Source organism: Bufo gargarizans, chromosome 2 (genome assembly GCF_014858855.1).
Source record: "Bufo gargarizans isolate SCDJY-AF-19 chromosome 2, ASM1485885v1, whole genome shotgun sequence".
Classification (NCBI taxonomy): domain Eukaryota; kingdom Metazoa; phylum Chordata; class Amphibia; order Anura; family Bufonidae; genus Bufo; species Bufo gargarizans.
The window spans coordinates 683,451,766-683,474,822 of NC_058081.1; the positions used below are offsets into that span (position 1 = coordinate 683,451,766).

Below are 23,057 nucleotides of genomic sequence, written 5' to 3' on the forward strand. Positions count from 1 at the left end.
ATCGCTACGCTAGCTGCATGCGCCTAACTAAACTAACTATCGTTAATAACAACACATTACACGGATAGTTGTACACAGTATTTATTACTTACAATACACTACGCACGCAATACCCTAACAATACAGCACTAAATATACAATCCTAAACTACACTACACGTTCCCAATTCCACCCATAAACTAACTATACAGTTCACACATACAAGTAATATTAACAACCCACCCATCTAGTTCTATACTATCCCTATGGGGTACACCGAGGGTTAACGGTGGTCTTACAGGGGTGTAAGCCGACCACAAACACAAAGGATTAACAATGGGGATAATATCAGAACTGTACAGCAATGCAGGGGTTAATCAGGGTAGGGAAAGGGTAAACCGGGGGGGGGGGGGGGGGGGGGGGGATAATCGTAATCTAATTATACGCTATATCTATATCTATTTATAGATCAATGGTTATAAATATATATATACATATAGACGTAGACACCACAATACAATTCCCAATTCCACCCCACACTCTAGCTGTACATACATCCCTTAGCAGCCCACCCCACAACACACACTCAGCTGCTACTGGAGTAAGCAGGCAGCAGTGAAGGGAGGCAGGGAAGGGGTGAATATGGTTGGCACTGCAAGGGCAGAGGTACAATGCCATGCCAGCGTATACTCAGCCATCTCCAGGGGCAAATGGGCCTCTCTTCCTTCAGGCAGCAGTCCCCATGTGTCTCTGGTTCTAGTCTGGTTGCAAGAGACCCCCTTCCTTTGTCTTGGACTGATATATAAGTCACTCTCACCCCCCCTCCCCCATCCAAGGTGTAGGGAAATGACATCATCGTGTGCGTGTGACGGAATGCATGCACTCAGACTGAAGCAGACAACTGGCCCCCTGAGGCTCACAATCTGTACAGCCAAAGACATCATGGCACCACACACACACACACACCCATGTCATAAACAGTCCCTAGACAGAAGGTGGGGAGCCCTGCTGGGCATGTTTTAAAGAGCTCTATTGATCTTCTGAAGTGACCAGAAACTGGACAATCTAGCCATCTGGTGCCATCACCCGCAGGTAGGCGGGGGGGCTCCATGGCTGGGGGACATAACTGGCCACATGCATATAAGACAATTGGGGCATATCTATATATACCCAACTCTAATGTAAGTATAAATGGACATGTGTGCAGATACAGGGGCATACAGACATATCCACATATACAGACATAACACTATGACCTTCCCCCCTCTGGCCATACAGGGCCAATATATATATATATATATATATATATATATATACACACACACATATGCACAATTATACACATATACATAGTACATATATATATCCACAGATTCTTGGGGCACATCTATAAACACATACACATACAAAACCAGGGGTATGAATGGGCAGCAATAAGCCCACATACATACTGTCATGCAGGCACAAGTGTATATACATAAAGACATGTGTGCAAATACATACACACATATCTATATACAGGGAGTGCAGAATTATTAGGCAAGTTGTATTTTTGAGGATTAATTTTATTATTGAACAACAACCATGTTCTCAATGAACCCCAAAAACTCATTAATATCAAAGCTGAATATTTTTGGAAGTAGTTTTTAGTTTGTTTTTAGTTTTAGCTATTTTAGGGGGATATCTGTGTGTGCAGGTGACTATTACTGTGCATAATTATTAGGCAACTTAACAAAAAACAAATATATACCCATTTCAATTATTTATTTTTACCAGTGAAACCAATATAACATCTCAACATTCACAAATATACATTTCTGACATTCAAAAACAAAACAAAAACAAATCAGTGACCAATATAGCCACCTTTCTTTGCAAGGACACTCAAAAGCCTGCCATCCATGGATTCTGTCAGTGTTTTGATCTGTTCACCATCAACATTGCGTGCAGCAGCAACCACAGCCTCCCAGACACTGTTCAGAGAGGTGGACTGTTTTCCCTCCTTGTAAATCTCACATTTGATGATGGACCACAGGTTCTCAATGGGGTTCAGATCAGGTGAACAAGGAGGCCATGTCATTAGATTTTCTTCTTTTATACCCTTTCTTGCCAGCCACGCTGTGGAGTACTTGGACGCATGTGATGGAGCATTGTCCTGCATGAAAATCATGTTTTTCTTACCTTGCAGACTTCTTCCTGTACCACTGCTTGAAGAAGGTGTCTTCCAGAAACTGGCAGTAGGACTGGGAGTTGAGCTTGACTCCATCCTCAACCCAAAAAGGCCCCACAAGCTCATCTTTGATGATACCAGCCCAAACCAGTACTCCACCTCCACCTTGCTGGCGTCTGAGTCGGACTGGAGCTCTCTGCCCTTTACCAATCCAGCCACGGGCCCATCCATCTGGCCCATCAAGACTCACTCTCATTTCATCAGTCCATAAAACCTTAGAAAAATCAGTCTTGAGATATTTCTTGGCCCAGTCTTGACGTTTCAGCTTGTGTGTCTTGTTCAGTGGTGGTCGTCTTTCAGCCTTTCTTACCTTGGCCATGTCTCTGAGTATTGCACACCTTGTGCTTTTGGGCACTCCAGTGATGTTGCAGCTCTGAAATATGGCCAAACTGGTGGCAAGTGGCATCTTGGCAGCTGCACGCTTGACTTTTCTCAGTTCATGGGCAGTTATTTTGCGCCTTGGTTTTTCCACACGCTTCTTGCGACCCTGTTGACTTTTTTGAATGAAACGCTTGATTGTTCGATGATCACGCTTCAGAAGCTTTGCAATTTTAAGAGTGCTGCATCCCTCTGCAAGATATCTCACTATTTTTGACTTTTCTGAGCCTGTCAAGTCCTTCTTTTGACCCATTTTGCCAAAGGAAAGGAAGTTGCCTAATAATTATGCACACCTGATATAGGGTGTTGACGTCATTAGACCACACCCCTTCTCATTACAGAGATGCACATCACCTAATATGCTTAATTGGTAGTAGGCTTTCGAGCCTATACAGCTTGGAGTAAGACAACATGCATAAAGAGGATGATGTGGTCAAAATACTCATTTGCCTAATAATTCTGCACGTAGTGTATACACACACACTTTCATATACCTGGGGCATCACATACAGGGGACATACATATGTCCCCACTGGATCAAAGAAGGGGCAGATACATATATATGTCCTCCTGATAATATATATACACATATATAAGGGGCATAATGTTATAGATATATATATATATATATTATAAGGGGCACGGTCTAAAGGAGGCACATATTTCCCACAGGGGCCACCATGAGCCCCTGGGGATCACCATGGGCAGACGTGCGCAGACGCTGGGCACATCTACGCACATCGTCCCATGATGCTGTGGTTAATGTATGCACATATATACCATACATGCCCGCACGTGTTTGCGGTCATGCATGGATATATATGCATACGTCTCAACCCTTCCTCAACAGTCTATATGTTAGCAGATGCTCACCGGGCACAGCGCCGTACATTGTGTAGTGGCTATGCTTGGTATCACAGCTCAGCCCCATGAGCTGCGCCTAAGCCATGTGACCAATTAACGTGAAGTAACATGGCCTAAACTAAGCTGAGAGAAGGCCGCGGCATTACTGCAAGTGCCACTGCCTTCCCAAACAGCTGATCAGCAGGGACCCCGGGTGTCGGACCCCCACCGGTCAGAAAGGTCTCAGAAAAGAATCTTGCTAATAATACCTTTCACTTAACGATCTGTTGCTTCATTCTGGAGAAAAAGTACTTTTAATCCGTATTCAAATTAGCCACTAGGTGCACCAAGGGCGGACCCAAGCCACTCTGTGCACCCTTGCTTCCTCTGTTAGCTCCTCACTCTCTTTCCTGATTGACAGGGCCAGGTTCCAGCATAGTCATCTCGCCTGGCCCTCTCAATTAAGAAAGAGAGGGGCTGAAAGAGGAAGCAGGGGGAGCAAAGGTGCACAGTGACTTGGGCCGCCCTCGGTGCACTGAACTGTTCATTTGCATATGGATTTCAGGTACTTTTTCTTCAGAATGAAGCAATGGATCGCTAAGGGGAAGGTATCATTACATTCAGCTGAGCTGTGCCGGGATTATCAGTGAATTTCTTAGGGTACTTTCATACTAGCGCTTTTCTTTTCCGGCATAGAGTTCCGTCACGGGGGCTCTATACCGGAAAATAACTGATCAGTTTTACCCCCATGCATTCTGAATGGAGAGTAATCCGTTCAGTTTGCATCAGGATGTCTTCAGTTCAGTCGTTTTGACTGATCAGGCAAAAGAGAAAACCGTAGCATGCATTATCTCCGGCGAAAAAAACTGAAGACATGCCTGAACGCCGGATCCGGCATTTTTTCCCATAGGAATGTATTAGCGCCGGATCCGGCATTCAGAATACCGGAATGTCGCATCCGGATCCGTCTCACAAATGCTTTCAGGCAGCAGCAGATCGGCGGATCCGGCGGCCAGTGCCATGGGTTCGTCTTGACAGGGACAGTCAGGTCTTATGTGACCCGGTTCCTGGCACAGCCAACAGATAATTGGAGTTTGGTCTGCGGGGGGCCCGTCCCGAGCAGGCTTTGCTGGAACTGGCCGTCAGGTCGAAGGCGGGGCTTTCCTGGCTTTAACCGGCTCCCTCCCAAAAGAACCCCCTGTATATATTTTTTGTGGTCTCAAAACTCTCCACCAGGTCGACCCGGCGATACCTGGCCTACCCAGTGTTGGAGAGTGTATGGCAAAGCCCTCCAGAAGATGTAAGCCAACAACCGGTCCAGCATAGCAGCGGGGCTCAGTGTCTCTGGCTCCAGCCATTTTTGTAAATGATGCAACAAGTCATAGTAGTGGGGTCTGGCAGGTTCAGCTGGGTTAAACTCCCACTGATGCACCCGCTGAGCCCGTACCAAAACGTTCATCCCCAGTCTGGCCAATATCTTACCCTTGATGACCTGGTAATCAGCCAATTGGTCCTCGGGCAGATCTAAGAAAACCTGCTGGGGTCCAGACGACAGGAATGGAGTGAGAATCACAGCCCATTAGTCTTGGGCAACTTCTCCCGGATGGCGACTTTCTCAAACACTGCCAGGTAGGTCTTGACATCATCAGAGGAACCTATCTTTGGAATGGCGGCCCGAACAGCTTTCCTGGCATCAAAAGTGCTCTGGGTTGCTCCTGCTGCTTGCAACGCCATTATATGTTGTAACAGCAGCTGGTTAGTTTCTTGCTGCTGTTTGTTCGCCTCCCGCTGCTGTAGGCTAGCCTCCATGAGGGCTTTCACAACAGCCTCCATCTTGTCGGGGAAGAGGCCTGCGATACACCTACTTCCACAAAATACTGATTGAGGGGTGCGATATACCTGCTTCCACCAAATATTGATTCAGGGGTTCTATATACCTGCTTCCACAAAATACTGATTGAGGGGATTGATATACCTGCTTCCACAAAATAAAAATTGAGGGGTGCGATATACCTGCTTCCACAAAATACTGATTAAGGGGTTTGATATACCTGCTTCCACAAAATATAGATTGAGTGGTGCGATATACCTGCTTCCACCAAATATAGATTCAAGTTTTTTATATACCTGTTTCCACAAAATACTGATTGAGGGGTGCGATATACCTGTTTCTGCAAAATAATGATTCATCTGTTCTATATACCTGTTTTCACAAAATACTAATTGAGGGGTGCGATATACCTGCTTCTACAAAATACTGATTAAGGGGTTCTATATACCTGCTTCCACAAAATACTGATTGATGGGTGCGATATACCTGCTTCTACAAAATACTGATTAAGGGGTTCTATATACCTGCTTCCACAAAATACTGATTGATGGGTGCGATATACCTGCTTCTACAAAATACTGATTAAGGGGTTCTATATACCTGCTTCCACAAAATACTGATTGATGGGTGCGATATTCCTGCTTCCACAAAAAACAGATTGAGGGGTGTGATATGCCTGCGCAAAAAAATATTAAAAAGGTATTTGTGATGTGGAAACGTTAGACAGGAGATATCCCGCAGATAATGTCAATGCTGTCACCAGCGGCTAATAAAAAAATACATGGAATATCACAGGTATTTGGGATGAGGAAAGATACCACCGGTAATGTCACTGTCCAAAGCGTCTACATAAAAAGTACACTGTATGTCACAGATAAAAAAAAATTGGCGCACACGGTACACTGGAGATGTGGCACTTGTAATGTCACTGTCCGCAGCGAACACCATCTATTGACAATGTACACTGGATGTCGCAGATATTTTTGGGATGCGCACACTTTACACTGGAGATGTGGCGCAGCTAATCTCAGCCACATAATCATTTGTTCTTTTCTGTCAGGTGAATGCCTAATTTTTGGGGCCTGTACTCCTGTGGCCTGAAATAAAAATGTTCTATGCCCCAGCAGGGCACATTTTTTAGAGTTTCCCTTTAAGACGCATAAAAATGGCCCCTGATTAAAATACATATTTTTTGTGGGAATTTATGCTATTGATCTCCCTCTGGTATATCAATGTCCATGTTGTGGGACTATTTGTGCACTTCTAGTAAGTATTTGGTGGCTGCAAATATGACCTGAAGGTTTTTCAGGTTTGCCTGCCATTAAAGTGAATGGGGCCTGCCGTGAAATGTCCCGACCGTTGTTCGTCCTTAACTACTGGTCTGACAAACATACATGTCATAATGTGACTGAAATGACCAGGTGATACATACACTACGTGCAGAATTATTAGGCAAATGAGTATTTTGACCACATCATCCTCTTTATGCATGTTGTCTTACTCCAAGCTGTATAGGCTCGAAAGCCTACTACCAATTAAGCATATTAGGTGATGTGCATCTCTGTAATGAGAAGGGGTGTGGTCTAATGACATCAACACCCTATATCAGGTGTGCATAATTATTAGGCAACTTCCTTTCCTTTGGCAAAATGGGTCAAAAGAAGGACTTGACAGGCTCAGAAAAGTCAAAAATAGTGAGATATCTTGCAGAGGGATGCAGCACTCTTAAAATTGCAAAGCTTCTGAAGCGTGATCATCGAACAATCAAGCGTTTCATTCAAAATAGTCAACAGCGTCGCAAGAAGCGTGTGGAAAAACCAAGGCGCAAAATAACTGCCCATGAACTGAGAAAAGTCAAGCGTGCAGCTGCCAAGATGCCACTTGCCACCAGTTTGGCCAAATTTCAGAGCTGCAACATCACTGGAGTGCCCAAAAGCACAAGGTGAGCAATACTCAGAGACATGGCCAAGGTAAGAAAGGCTGAAAGACGACCACCACTGAACAAGACACACAAGCTAAAAAGTCAATACTGGGCCAAGAAATATCTCAAGACTGATTTTTCTAAGGTTTTATGGACTGATGAAATGAGAGTGAGTCTTGATGGGCCAGATGGATGGGCCCGTGGCTGGATTGGTAAAGGGCAGAGAGCTCCAGTCCGACTCAGACGCCAGCAAGGTGGAGGTGGAGTACTGGTTTGGGCTGGTATCATCAAAGATGAGCTTGTGGGGCCTTTTTGGGTTGAGGATGGAGTCAAGCTCAACTCCCAGTCCTACTGCCAGTTTCTGGAAGACACCTTCTTCAAGCAGTGGTACAGGAAGAAGTCTGCATCCTTCAAGAAAAACATGATTTTCATGCAGGACAATGCTCCATCACACGCGTCCAAGTACTCCACAACGTGGCTGGCAAGAAAGGGTATAAAAGAAGAAAATCTAATGACATGGCCTCCTTGTTCACCTGATCTGAACCCGATTGAGAACCTGTGGTCCATCATCAAATGTGAGATTTACAAGGAGGGAAAACAGTCCACCTCTCTGAACAGTGTCTGGGAGGCTGTGGTTGCTGCTGCACGCAATGTTGATGGTGAACAGATCAAAACACTGACAGAATCCATGGATGGCAGGCTTTTGAGTGTCCTTGCAAAGAAAGGTGGCTATATTGGTCACTGATTTGTTTTTGTTTTGTTTTTGAATGTCAGAAATGTATATTTGTGAATGTTGAGATGTTATATTGGTTTCACTGGTAAAAATAAATAATTGAAATGGGTATATATTTGTTTTTTGTTAAGTTGCCTAATAATTATGCACAGTAATAGTCACCTGCACACACAGATATCCCCCTAAAATAGCTAAAACTAAAAACAAACTAAAAACTACTTCCAAAAATATTCAGCTTTGATATTAATGAGTTTTTTGGGTTCATTGAGAACATGGTTGTTGTTCAATAATAAAATTAATCCTCAAAAATACAACTTGCCTAATAATTCTGCACTCCCTGTATGTAAGGGTAAAACCACATGGCGCTCACGTTGCGTTCGCTGTTCAGTGGGTCTGTGTTGTTAATGGCCCTGAAGCATCTTTAATACCACGCGGCCATTGACAATACAGACCCACTAAACAGTGCAGTCTCATTAGTTTAATTAGAGTTCACTGCAACTGCGACATGACTGCTCTGTGTGGTTGTTCCATTACAATGTAGACAGTATGGCTCAGATATCGGGTGATACATATGTATGATACAATGTAGACAAGTCACAGAGTGCATCAAATAATCGGGTGGTACTGTACTATGTTACAATGTAGATATACTGTATCAGGGTGTGGCTCAAATAACCAAGTGATACATATGTTACAGACAAGTCATAGTGGCCTCAAATAGTTGGGTGCTACATATGTTACAATGTAGACATGGTCATAGTGTGGTACATATTGTGTGTTATAATGTAGACATCTCAGGGAGTGGCTCATATAACCAAGTGATAGATGTTACAGTGTAGACAAGTCATAGAGCGGCTCAAATAATCGGATGATACATATGGTATAATGGAGAGACTACACAGCCAAACCCATTTTTTAAAATAAAAAATGTAAAAAGATTGCTGCTACTTTTTTATATGAAAATGTATTAGTTTTCATGTTTACTTCCCTCTGAACACAGAAGTAAAAAAAATACAGAAATCCTTAAAGGAGAACCTCTTAACATTAGCATATAATATTCATGAGAAAGTAACATTTGGACCCCTATAGAGACCTAAGTCCAGTTCACTAGAACCATGGTTCAGTTCTTGTTTCTGGAATACATAAAGTCAAACAACAGTACAATACACCCAATATCCCATTGTTTTTCAGCAGGTAATAAAAACACAAAAGGCAAGGATGAAACAAGAACCATGTCTGACAAATCCCTACCACAAAGAGCAACATTGATGATGGGGGTCACTTACTGGTGGTCGGTAGGGTTGAAATAACATTTAGGAAGAGAAGGCAGAAGAACATGATGACTGCAACGAGACGATGCAACTCCTAGATGAAGCCCAGAGAAGAACAGCGATGTGGGAGGCACTTGTTTAATACACAGAATGTGAGCACCAGATGTTTAATAAATCTAAAGTACAAACTATCAGTGGGTCTGTCAAAATATCGATTGACGAGACGAAATATGCTACAGAGATTTCATGTAAATTCTGGTAAACTGTTTATTAATACAGTGAAATTTTAACCCCTTAAGGTCCCTGAGATTTTCCATTTTTGCTTTTCGTTTTTCACTCCCTGCCTTCACATAGTCCTTTTTTATTTTTCCATTCACATAGCCTTATCAGGGCTTATTTTTTGCGGGACAAGTTGTACTTTCTAATGGTTGCATACCATGTAGTAGGAAGCGGAAAGAAAATCCAAAAGGGGTAGAATTGGAAAAAACGCAATTCTGATTTTTATTTTTTTACCCTGTACACTATGCGGTAAAATTGACCTGTTATCTTCATTCTCCAGGTCAGTACGGTTACAACGATACCATAGTTGTATAATTTTTCTTGCTTTTTAAAACAGATTTTTTTTTTTAAACCTTTGAGGAAAGAAAAAAATAATTATTTAATAACCATATTCTGACCCCTATGACTTTTTTGTAGTTATGTACATGGGGCTTTGTGAGGGCTTATTTTTTTGTGGGATGATCTGTTCTTTTTAGTGATAACAATTTGAAGTGTGTGCGACTTTTTGATCACTTTTTATAAAAAAAATAATTGGGTAGTTGAAGTGACAAAACATGGCAAATTGGCTGTCATTATTTTTTTTTTCCCATTACGCGGCAATACAAATGATGTTTATTTTTTTATTGGTTAAGTATTTTTATCTTAAGGAAAGGGTGGTGATTTAAACTTTTAGCCATCAATGAAAACTTAATTTGCACTATACCAATACAATGCTGCCACCTAGTAGCCTGTATTAGTATATTCCTGAAATTAGCTTCGAAACCTGCTTGAGGCTTCAGGCTATTTCATACAGATGTAGTAGAGTTAACACAAATGCTTTATGAGACATGTTATCTAAACTAAATGCGTTAAGCAAACTACTTCAATTGCTTTTCAATGGCTTTTGTTTCAAGATGACGCAATGAGTTAAAAAAATTGAGTTAGGAATTTGTGTATTAACACTGCTACATCTGTAGATATAACAGGTGCCCCGATCTTAGTCGAGGAACTCTGTTACCGGAGCGGAAGTGCGCGACTTCCAATTCTGGACTGCAAAAATGTCTCTGCTATTAGCGGCGCCATGTTTGGGGACCGGACTTCCGCCGTACATATATGGCGGAGGTCCTTAAGGGGTTAAAAGATGCAATATATATATATATATATATATATATATATATATATATCTTTTAGTTTGTTTATTTTGTCCTGATTATTGAAAGAGGATCTGTCAGCTCTCCTGTGTGGTGTAGTATAGAGGATCTGTCGGCTCCCCTGTGTGGTGTAGTATAGAGGATCTGTCAGCTCTCCTGTGTGGTGTAGTATAGAGGATCTGTCAGCTCTCCTGTGAGGTGTAGTATTAGAGGATCTGTCAGCTCTCCTGTGTGGTGTAGTATAGAGGATCTGTCAGCTCTCCTGTGTGGTGTAGTATAGAGGATCTGTCAGCTCTCCTGTGTGGTGTAGTATAGAGGATCTGTCAGCTCTCCTGTGTGGTGTAGTATAGAGGATCTGTCGGCTCTCCTGAGTGGTGTAGTATAGAGGATCTGTCGGCTCTCCTGAGTGGTGTAGTATAGAGGATCTGTCAGCTCTCCTGTGTGGTGTAGTATAGAGGATCTGTCAGCTCTGCTGTGTGGTGTAGTATAGAGGATCTGTCAGCTCTCCTGTGTGGTGTAGTATAGAGGATCTGTCAGCTCTCCTGTGTGGTGTAGTATAGAGGATCTGTCAGCTCTCCTGTGTGGTTGTAGTATAGAGGATCTGTCAGCTCTCCTGTGTGGTGTAGTATAGAGGATCTGTCAGCTCTCCTGTGTGGTGTAGTATAGAGGATCTGTCAGCTCTCCTGTGTGGTGTAGTATAGAGGGATCTGTCAGCTCTCCTGTGCGGTGTAGTATAGAGGATCTGTCGGCTCTCCTGTGTGGTGTAGTATAGAGGATCTGTCAGCTCTCCTGTGTGGTGTAGTATAGAGGATCTGTCAGCTCTCCTGTGGGTGGTACTATAGAGGATCTGTCCGGCTCTCCTGTGTGGTGTAGTATAGAGGATCTGTCAGCTCTCCTATGTGGTTGTAGTATAGAGGATCTGTCAGCTCTCCTGTGTGGTGTAGTATAGAGGATCTGTCAGGCTCTCCTAGTGTGGTGTAGTATAGAGGATCTGTCAGCTCTCCTGTGTAGGTATAGTATAGAGGATCTGTCGGCTCTCCTGCTGTGGTGTAGATAGAGGATCTGTCAGCTCTCCTGTGTGGTGTAGTATAGAGGATCTGTCAGCTCTGCCTGTGTGGTGTAGTATAGAGGATCTGTCAGCTCTCCTATGTGGTGTAGTATAGAGGATCTGTCGGCTCTCCTATGTGGTGTAGTATAGAGGATCTGTCAGCTCTCCTGTGCGGTGTAGTATATGAGGATCTGTCGGCTCTCCTCTGTGGTGTAGTATAGAGGATCTGTCAGCTCTCCTGTGTGGTGTAGTATAGAGGATCTGTCAGCTCTGCTGTGTGGTGTAGTATAGAGGATCTGTCAGCTCTCCTATGTGGTGTAGTATAGAGGATCTGTCGGCTCTCCTATGTGGTGTAGTATAGAGGATCTGTCAGCTCTCCTGTGTAGTATAGTATAGAGGATCTGTCGGCTCTCCTCTGTGGTGTAGTATAGAGGATCTGTCAGCTCTCCTGTGTGGTGTAGTATAGAGGATCTGTCTGCTCTGCTGTGTGGTGTAGTATAGAGGATCTGTCAGCTCTCCTATGTGGTGTAGTAATAGAGGATCTGTCGGCTCTCCTATGTGGTGTAGTATAGAGGATCTGTCAGCTCTCCTGTGCGGTGTAGTATAGAGGATCTGTCGGCTCTCCTCTGTGGTGTAGTATAGAGGATCTGTCAGCTCTCCTGTGTGGTGTAGTATAGAGGATCTGTCAGCTCTCCTGTGTGGTGTAGTATAGAGGATCTGTAAGCTCTCCTGTGTGGTGTAGTATAGAGGATCTGTCGGCTCTGCTGTGTGTGTAGTATAGAGGTTCTGCCAGCTCTCCTGTGTGGTGTAGTATAGAGGATCTGTCAGCTCTCCTGTGTGGTGTAGTATAGAGGATCTGTCAGCTCTCCTGTGTGGTGTAGTATAGAGGATCTGTCAGCTCTCCTGTGTGGTGTAGTATAGAGGATCTGTCAGCTCTCCTGTGTGGTGTAGTATAGAGGATCTGTCAGCTCTCCTGTGTGGTGTAGTATAGAGGATCTGTCAGCTCTCCTGTGTGGTGTAGTATAGAGGATCTGTCAGCTCTCCTGTGTGGTGTAGTATAGAGGATCTGTCAGCTCTCCTGTGTGGTGTAGTATAGAGGATCTGTCAGCTCTCCTGTGTGGTGTAGTATAGAGGATCTGTCAGCTCTCCTGTGTGGTGTAGTATAGAGGATCTGTCAGCTCTCCTGTGTGGTGTAGTATAGAGGATCTGTCAGGCTCTCCTGTGTGGTGTAGTATAGAGGATCTGTCAGCTCTCCTGTGTGGTGTAGTATAGAGGATCTGTCAGCTCTCCTGTGTGGTGTAGTATAGAGGATCTGTCAGCTCTCCTGTGTGGTGTAGTATAGAGGATCTGTCAGCTCTCCTGTGTGGTGTAGTATAGAGGATCTGTCAGGCTCTCCTATGTGGTGTAGTATAGAGGATCTGTCAGCTCTCCTGTGGTGTAGTATAGAGGATTCTGTCAGCTCTCCTGTGGGTGTAGTATAGAGGATCTGTCAGCTCTCCTGTGTGGTGTAGTATAGAGGATCTGTCAGCTCTCCTGTGTGGTGTAGTATAGAGGATCTGTCAGCTCTCCTGTGTGGTGTAGTTATAGAGGATCTGTCAGCTCTCCTGTGTGGTGTAGTATAGAGGATCTGTCAGCTCTCCTGTGTGGTGTAGTATAGAGGATCTGTCAGCTCTCCTGTGTGGTGTAGTATAGAGGATCTGTCAGCTCTCCTGTGTGGTGTAGTATAGCGGATCTGTCAGCTCTCCTGTGTGGTGTAGTATAGAGGATCTGTCAGCTCTCCTGTGTGGTGTAGTATAGAGGATCTGTCAGCTCTCCTGTGTGGTGTAGTATAGAGGATCTGTCAGCTCTCCTGTGTGGTGTAGTATAGAGGATCTGTCAGCTCTCCTGTGTGGTGGGTAGTATAGAGGATCTGTCAGCTCTCCTGTGTGGTGTAGTATAGAGGATTCTGTCAGCTCTCCTGGTGGTGTAGTATAGAGGATCTGTCAGCTCTCCTGTGATGGTGTAGTATAGAGGATCTGTCAGCTCTCCTGTGTGGTGTAGTATAGAGGATCTGTCAGCTCTCCTGTGTGGTGTAGTATAGAGGATCTGTCAGATCTCCTGTGTGGTGTAGTATAGAGGATCTGTCGCTCTCCTGTGTGGTGTAGTATAGAGGATCTGTCAGCTCTCCTGTGCTGGTGTAGTATAGAGGATCTGTCAGCTCGCTGTGTGGTGTAGTATAGAGGATCTGTCAGCTCTCCTGTGTGGTGTAGTATAGAGGATCTGTCAGCTCTCCTGTGTGGTGTAGTATAGAGGATCTGTCAGCTCTCCTGTGTGGTGTAGTATAGAGGATCTGTCAGCTCTCCTGTGTGGTGTAGTATAGAGGATCTGTCAGCTCTCCTGTGTGGTGTAGTATAGAGGATCTGTCAGCTCTCCTGTGTGGTGTAGTATAGAGGATCTGTCAGCTCTCCTGTGTGGTGTAGTATAGAGGATCTGTCAGCTCTCCTGTGTGGTGTAGTATAGAGGATCTGTCAGCTCTCCTGTGTGGTGTAGTATAGAGGATCTGTCAGCTCTCCTGTGTGGTGTAGTATAGAGGATCTGTCAGCTCTCCTGTGTGGTGTAGTATAGCGGATCTGTCAGCTCTCCTGTGTGGTGTAGTATAGAGGATCTGTCAGCTCTCCTGTGTGGTGTAGTATAGAGGATCTGTCAGCTCTCCTGTGTGGTGTAGTATAGCGGATCTGTCAGCTCTCCTGTGTGGTGTAGTATAGAGGATCTGTCAGCTCTCCTGTGTGGTGTAGTATAGAGGATCTGTCAGCTCTCCTGTGTGGTGTAGTATAGAGGATCTGTCAGCTCTCCTGTGTGGTGTAGTATAGAGGATCTGTCAGCTCTCCTGTGTGGTGTAGTATAGAGGATCTGTCAGCTCTCCTGTGTGGTGTAGTATAGAGGATCTGTCAGCTCTCCTGTGTGGTGTAGTATAGCGGATCTGTCAGCTCTCCTGTGTGGTGTAGTATAGAGGATCTGTCAGCTCTCCTGTGTGGTGTAGTATAGCGGATCTGTCAGCTCTCCTGTGTGGTGTAGTATAGAGGATCTGTCAGCTCTCCTGTGTGGTGTAGTATAGAGGATCTGTCAGCTCTCCTGTGTGGTGTAGTATAGAGGATCTGTCAGCTCTCCTGTGTGGTGTAGTATAGAGGATCTGTCAGCTCTCCTGTGTGGTGTAGTATAGAGGATCTGTCAGCTTCTCCTGTGTGGTGTAGTATAGAGGATCTGTCGGCTCTCCTCTGTGGTGTAGTATAGAGGATCTGTCAGCTCTCCTGTGAGGTGTAGTATAGAGGATCTGTCAGCTCTCCTGTGTGGTGTAGTATAGAGGATCTGTCAGCTCTCCTGTGTGGTGTAGTATAGAGGATCTGTCGGCTCTCCTGTGTGGTGTAGTATAGAGGATCTGTCAGCTCTCCTGTGTGGTGTAGTATAGAGGATCTGTCGGCTCTACTGTGTGGTGTAGTATAGAGGATCTGTCAGCTCTCCTGTGTGGTGTAGTATAGAGGATCTGTCAGCTCTCCTGTGTGGTGTAGTATAGAGGATCTGTCAGCTCTCCTGTGTGGTGTAGTATAGAGGATCTGTCGGCTCTCCTCTGTGGTGTAGTATAGAGGATCTGTCAGCTCTCCTGTGAGGTGTAGTATAGCGGATCTGTCAGCTCTCCTGTGTGGTGTAGTATAGAGGATCTGTCAGCTCTCCTGTGTGGTGTAGTATAGAGGATCTGTCAGCTCTCCTGTGTGGTGTAGTATAGAGGATCTGTCGGCTCTCCTGTGTGGTGTAGTATAGAGGATCTGTCGGCTCTCCTCTGTGGTGTAGTATAGAGGATCTGTCAGCTCTCCTGTGAGGTGTAGTATAGCGGATCTGTCAGGAATTACAACGGTCCTACTGGAGTGTAATACTAAAGACTCACTTTCAAAGTGTTAACAGGCACTCAATCTCCAGGAACTGTACCGAAAACTAGTATTTTATTATAAATAAAATCAATGCAGACAATAAAAATATATAAAAAATAAATTGGTAGATATTTACATAAAATTAAGAATAAGTAACAAGTACACCTCACAAGTTGATATATCAGCTGTCAGTTGAGTGTTCTCCTGTGTTACTCAGTCAGATACAAACTGTCTGCCAGTGGCACTTAGGACTGTGCGAGATATAGGCTGGTACTCAGTCACCTATGTGACTAAGCAAGACAGAGACACATCCTGCACAATATAATGGAATCCAAAGAAAAGAACACTATTAAATTGTGAAAAGCAGGCCCAGAATGATCCTAATGTGACTATATCATCCAATAATCATGCTGATTTGATTAAAACATTCCTTTTTGTATCCTAAAGAAAATCAATGCTCATTAATTGCAAATAACTGTAAATAATGTCAATTCTTCATTATTCAGTTTCATTTTCCAATCAATGTCCATGATTATGCGCAATAAATGGTTACTTGATTGATGAATCAATGCTCATGATAGGTTATTATATTATTTTCAAGGTGCAAATGGTTTTATAGCTAATTCAATTTTATTCATAAATCAATGTACATAATTATAAACATAAGAAGATAGCGTGATCCAGATATTATTAATTAATCTTCATTCTCGCTTTGTTCAACCTAAGAGCCAGACCCCCTCAGGTTACCTGGCACCACAGAATGCTCTTTCATTTCAATCTATAGGCCTGAAGAATAAGAGCCCTTTTATGCCACCCAAGTCTTACCACCCTGTGGACACCTACTTTTCATTTACACAACAATCTGTTCAATAGATTTTGGAACAACATAGGAAGGGCGAGTTCAAACATTTGAAGAATTTGACACCGGAAGAACATAGGGCCATTACTGAGTTACAGGCTCATAAAGATCTGATATTTACACCCGCAGATAAGGGGGAGCCTTTGTAGTTATGGATGAGTTCATGTATATTAGGAAAGCTATAAACCAATAATCAGACCCTCCGACCTATGAACCACATCAATCAGATCCTGCCACACGGATCGCTACCAAAATAAAAATGAAACTCAATCAGTATAGATCATTAAATATCATAGTAAAAAACCAGCCAAGAGTCAGCAATAAGAAGTCAGAAATGTCAAGGGTACATGAGAGAGCACGGTCTAGAATGAAGCCAAGGTTAAATCATGTAGAACAACAACTATCAAATGAGAATCCAAGGGAAAACTCAAGCATAAAGTCAGTAATCAAGATAGAAGGTGGCAAATGCTAGACAACAAAGCCTGCTTATATAATATCTATATCCCTGGGTGGCATTCAGGAGCAGCTGCCCAGTTTAGATTGCTTGTTTGGAAATGTCAACCTCTGGTGCCGGTTGCCCAGACACTCCAATACCACTAGGAGGGGAGGTGGGCGCTGATGGCTGCTCACCTACTGCCCATCTGAGTCAGGGTGATGGAACTGGAACAAGTGAGAAATATTCCCTCTCTACTGAGATACAATTGTTTTGACACTCTTGTGATGGTCATGGTAAAACCGTGTGATCTCAATGTTTTATTTCAATACAGAAATTCATTGGCAAAGTTGAGATTAGTGAGAGACTGACATAAAAGACATAGAGACAATGGGGATAGGTCGGCTAAGAGTCCACATGGTGAGAGAGGGAGGTGCATAGCTCTTTTGATGATCGGGGGGGGGGGGGGCAATTAGATTTTATAAATGCAGAGCTTTTTCTTTTTAGTTGACAACCCTGTGGAGAGCATTCATACACTGTACAAGCTATTGTCTCTTTTATACAGGGAGTGCAGAATTATTAGGCAAATGAGTATTTTGACCACATCATCCTCTTTATGCATGTTGTCTTACTCCAAGCTGTATAGGCTCGAAAGCCTACTACCAATTAAGCATATTAGGTGATGTGCATCTCTGTAATGAGAAGGGGTGTGGTCTAATGACATCAACACCCTATATCAGGTGTGCATAATTATTAGGCAACTTCCTTTCCTTTTGCAAAATGGGTCAAAAGAAGGACTTGACAGGCTCAGAAAAGTCAAAAATAGTGAGATATCTTGCAGAGGGATGCAGCACTCTTAAAATTGCAAAGCTTCTGAAGTGTGATCATCGAACAATCAAGCGTTTCATTCAAAATAGTCAACAGGGTCGCAAGAAGCGTGTGGAAAAACCAAGGTGCAAAATGCCCATGAACTGAGAAAAGTCAAGCGTGCAGCTGCCAAGATGCCACTTGCCACCAGTTTGGCCATATTTCAGAGCTGCAACATCACTGGAGTGCCCAAAAGCACAAGGTGTGCAATACTCAGAGACATGGCCAAGGTAAGAAAGGCTGAAAGACGACCACCACTGAACAAGACACACAAGCTGAAACGTCAAGACTGGGCCAAGAAATATCTCAAGACTGATTTTTCAAAGGTTTTATGGACTGATGAAATGAGAGTGAGTCTTGATGGGCCAGATGGATGGGCCCGTGGCTGGATTGGTAAAGGGCAGAGAGCTCCAGTCCGACTCAGACGCCAGCAAGGTGGAGGTGGAGTACTGGTTTGGGCTGGTATCATCAAAGATGAGCTTGTGGGGCCTTTTCGGGTTGAGGATGGAGTCAAGCTCAACTCCCAGTCCTACTGCCAGTTTCTGGAAGACACCTTCTTCAAGCAGTGGTACAGGAAGAAGTCTGCATCCTTCAAGAAAAACATTATTTTCATGCAGGACAATGCTCCATCACACGCGTCCAAGTACTCCACAGCGTGCCTGGCAAGAAAGGGTATAAAAGAAGAAAAACTAATGACATGGCCTCCTTTTTCACCTGATCTGAACCCCATTGAGAACCTGTGGTCCATCATCAAATGTGAGATTTACAAGGAGGGAAAACAGTACACCTCTCTGAACAGTGTCTGGGAGGCTGTGGTTGCTGCTGCACGCAATGTTGATGGTGAACAGATCAAAACACTGACAGAATCCATGGATGGCAGGCTTTTGAGTGTCCTTGCAAAGAAAGGTGGCTATATTGGTCACTGATTTGTTTTTGTTTTGTTTTTGAATGCCAGAAATGTATATTTGTGAATGTTGAGATGTTATATTGGTTTCACTGGTAAAGATAAATAATTGAAATGGGTATATATTTGTTTTTTGTTAAGTTGCCTAATAATTATGCACAGTAATAGTCACCTGCACACACAGATATCCCCCTAAAATAGCTAAAACTAAAAACAAACTAAAAACTACTTCCAAAAATATTCAGCTTTGATATTAATGAGTTTTTGGGGTTCATTGAGAACATGGTTGTTGTTCAATAATAAAATTAATCCTCAAAAATACAACTTGCCTAATAATTCTGCACTCCCTGTAGGGACTATTTAAATAATAGTTATTGTAGAATGCCCAGTCCTTATCTGTCTCATCTACTTAAATGTCTTATACAGACCTCCAAGGAACATCCAGGTAATTCTAGCAGCTCCATATCACCCGTCTGGGAATAAAAATGCATGTTCAACCACAGGATCACTTCACAAATGGTGCAGGCAGATAAGGCTCTGGTGCTAGTTATATAGCCCACCACCTCTGTATTTCTGCTCATTTCCTATTCTCTGAACTTGTAAAATTGAAGGGCATTGTACTCACTTATCTGAAGGACTTTCTTTCCTTTCTGTGGGTGGGCAGCAGCTCAAATGAGGCAATCAACCACCTGCATCTCTCAGGATGCATTGTGGTTAGTTCTTGTTAAACCCTTCCTTCCCTGCATAGAAAATAGTCCCTCAAATTAAGCCTCAAAGATACACATGGTATGTCATGCCTCCACAACTTCCTTCCTTCCACTGTCTAGAGACAGATACAGCTATATACTTCTATGAATTTAGAAGAAGGGATGGATGAAAGAAAGGTGTCTGGGCCGCTTCACTATGGGATCACTACACCAGAACTGAGGGAAGGGAAGGGAGGGGGCAGCGAAGCTACTGGGCATGTCTGTCCACCACGGAATGCAGGACAAGGTGGACCAGAAGAATAAACAGCAGGGGGCGCTACCAGAGAGGAAAATGTAATGAACTAAAAAAATAAACAATATTTTGATTGCGTGTATATTGCAGAAATACTTCATTTGAAGTGCACTATTCATTGCATAGTCATACATTTTTTGAGACAACCATTTTATTAATAAAAACCCATTCCCAGAAATGTTACCCTTTCTTTTTGTTTCTGTTTTTAAGCTGGAACAAGACGTGAATCTATTTGGACAGTGCCGCTCGTCTATAGTAGGGACAGCAGAGAGACGACACAGGACAGGACCGCTGCCAGCAGAATGTTGGGTCACGGCCAGACATATCATATTGTACAGTAACCGCACCCAGTGTAATTCTGTTTGACATCATGTGTGTTTGTATATTTAGACACAGTGAGTGAATGCATCTCATCCATGCAAGGCAACGGTTAATTACACAACCCCCCACCCCCATTCTCATTCACTATAACCCATCCATAAAAGAAATATAAAAGATGAGATATTAGGTGACTATAGCGCAAACAGAGGTATAATACAATTCATAGATAACAAGGCTTCATCCACTGTTCACGATGGGAGGCGTAATGCTTGATGTATAATAAATTGCATTCTGGTCATGTTCAGTGATCGAGACACATTAGGGGTTGTAGTGCTCTAGGTATTGAATATAATAGAATTATATTATGTTATGTCCAGTGATCGGGTCATGTTGGGAGGTGTGCACAATATAACAGTATTATGACCATGTTGTAAAGCACAGATGTGATCTATCATTAAAGGGGTTGGATCATCTCAAACACTGATGGCATAGTGCTAGGATATACCAAAAATGTTTGATAGGTTTGATAGGTGCGGGTCACACCTCTGAGACCTGCTCCTATCTCCAGAAGGGGACCTCTGAAGTGAAGGAGAGCATGCCACACATGCACAGCGTGCCCTCTATTCATTACCATGGGATCTCCGAAAATAGCTAAGAGAGCATGCTCAATTATTTTCAGTGGTCCCATAGCAGTGAATGGATAGAGCACCGTTTAAGTGTGTCCACCGCTATGAAACTGCCAGAAATAGCCAAACCGGCTCTCATCCATTCTTGGAACTGCTATAGTGGTGACTGGAGGGCAGCCGTGCATGCGGAGCTGCTCTCTGTTCATTTTAGGGTCCCCATTCTAGAGATAGGAGCATATTCCAGAGGTGGCCTATTTCAGTACAGAAATAAATATATATATACACTTCACTGTTGCATTTATTTCTGCTGAAAGTTTTTACTGGCCTATTTCAGTGCAAAGAGAAAAATATATTCTCAGTTCACGTCGGCGGCGGTTATATGTCTTGAAAGCGTTTAGTGGCCTATTTCAGTACAAAAAGGAAAAATATATAGGCATTTCAATTCTGCAGTTATATGTGGTGAAAGCGTTCAGTGTCCGTTATATGTGGTAAAATCTTTATTGATGTATTTTGGTCGAAGTTATATGTGGTAAAACCCTTTGGGATGTATTTCGGCCGAAAAACTAATTTTATTCAGCGTTCAGCGCTGCATTTATATGCGGTAAAATCTTTATTGACGTATTTCGGACGAAAAACATATTTTATTCAGCATTCAGTGCTGTCGTTATATGCGGTAAAATCTTTATTGACGTATTTCGGTCAAAAAACTAATTTTATTCAGCCGTCAGCATTGTGGTTATGTGCGGTAAAATCTTTATTGAAGTATTTCGGTCGAAAAACAAAATTTATTCAGCGGTCAGCGCTGCGGTTATATGCAGCAAAATCTTTAGTGACTTATCTTGATGAACCTCCCGAGTCTTCCAGGCTCAAAGCTATCTTGACGCTTTGTCTTCTCATTGTCTGAAGCTACTAGAGGCCTGTTCATGCCAGGCAGGTTCACGCAGAAGTATCTGGGTCGATGAGCAGCCAATACCGCACTTGCATCAATCTTGACAGGATTCGTCTCCAGGTGGAGAGAAATCGTTTTTTGGAATGCTTCAAAAATAGGGAGAGCATGATCATTCCTGGTCAATATCTGTCTCAGCATCTTCTTCTGTTCACTTGTGCTGTCTGCCAGAGTCTCTCCTACTGAACACTGGACCCTATTTGCAGACTACAGGGGGCTCTGACTGTTCTACTTTTATAACTTACTAGCTTATGACCCGGCTTTGTTCGGGTATTTATTTATTGCAATTTTATATTATATAACAGTGACTTTCGCGGTGGTAGCCCCTTTAACTGTGACCGCCCCTTTTACAGTGACTTTTACTGTGGCCGCCCCTTTAATGGTGACGCCCCTTTAACAGTGACTTTCACAGTGATTGCCCTTTTAACAGTGACTTCGGTAACCTCCCCTTTAACAGTGACTTTCACAGTAGCTGCCCCTTTAATGGTGACCGCCCCTTTAACAGAGACTTATACAGTGACCGCCCTTTTAACGGTGACCACCTCTTTAACAGTCCCATAAAAAAAGATGGAGGCAGCATATCCGGTAAAAAATCCCTTTAATGGGAGCCGCTTAAGTGAACAAACGTGCAGAAGGTCGTGACGTTTCGGCTGATTCACAGCCTTTATCAAACACAGGTGTTTGATAAAGGCTGTGAATCAGCCGAAACGTCACGACCTTCTGCACGTTTGTTCACTTAAGCGGCTCCCATTAAAGGGATTTTTTACCGGATATGCTGCCTCCATCTTCTTTTATGGGACTTGTTACTTAGGAGCCCTGATGAACCTTGGACTCCAGGTAGGCTGTTGCATTCCGGATGACCTCGAGATCTGGTGAGTGTGACTCTCCAACTATTTTTTGTCACCTCTTTAACAGTGACTTTTTATACGGTGGCTGCCCTTTAAACATTGACTTTCACAGTGGCCACCCCTTTAACGGTTACCGCCCCTTTAACAGTGGCTTCTATGGTGACCTCCCCTTTAACAGTGACTTTCACTGTGGCCTCCCCTTTAACAGTGACCGCCCCTTAACAATGAATTTCAACAGTGGCTGCCCCTTTAACAGTGATCGCCCCCTTAAGAGTGACTTTCACAATGGCCACCCCTTTAACAGTGACCGCCCCTTTAAAAGTGACCTCCACTGTGCCCGCCCCTTTAACAGTGAACTTCACTGTGCCGTCCGTTTAACCAGCTCAGCTCCCCTAGCTTAAACCCCCTTAATGACCAGACCACTTTTTACAATTCTGCACTACACTACTTTCACGGTTTATTGCTCGGTCATACAACTTACCACCCAAATGGATTTTACCTTTTCTTCTCACTAATAGAACTTTCATTTGGTGGTATTTCATTGCTGCTGACATTTTTACTTTTTTTGATATTAATCAAAATTGACCGAAATTTTTGTAAAAAAACTACATTTGTCACTTTCTGTTGTAAAATTTTTCAATTAACTACATTTCTATATTAATTTTTCTCTAAATTTATTGTTCTACATGTCTTTGATAAAAAAAAATGC

The 23,057-nt window shown here is 43.4% G+C and overlaps 1 protein-coding gene across 1 annotated transcript in view; it reads right to left on the reverse strand.

The window, feature by feature from the left end:
• LOC122926973 (phospholipase A2 inhibitor gamma subunit B-like) overlaps positions 1-9,295 on the reverse strand; it is a 99,855-nt gene extending 90,560 nt beyond the window's left edge. The window contains exon 1 of the mRNA XM_044278505.1: positions 9,202-9,295. Within this exon, the coding sequence (XP_044134440.1) occupies positions 9,202-9,253 (52 nt within the window). The 5' untranslated portion in view covers positions 9,254-9,295. The remainder of the gene's footprint in view (positions 1-9,201) is intronic.
• Between the last annotated feature and the right edge of the window lie 13,762 nt (positions 9,296-23,057).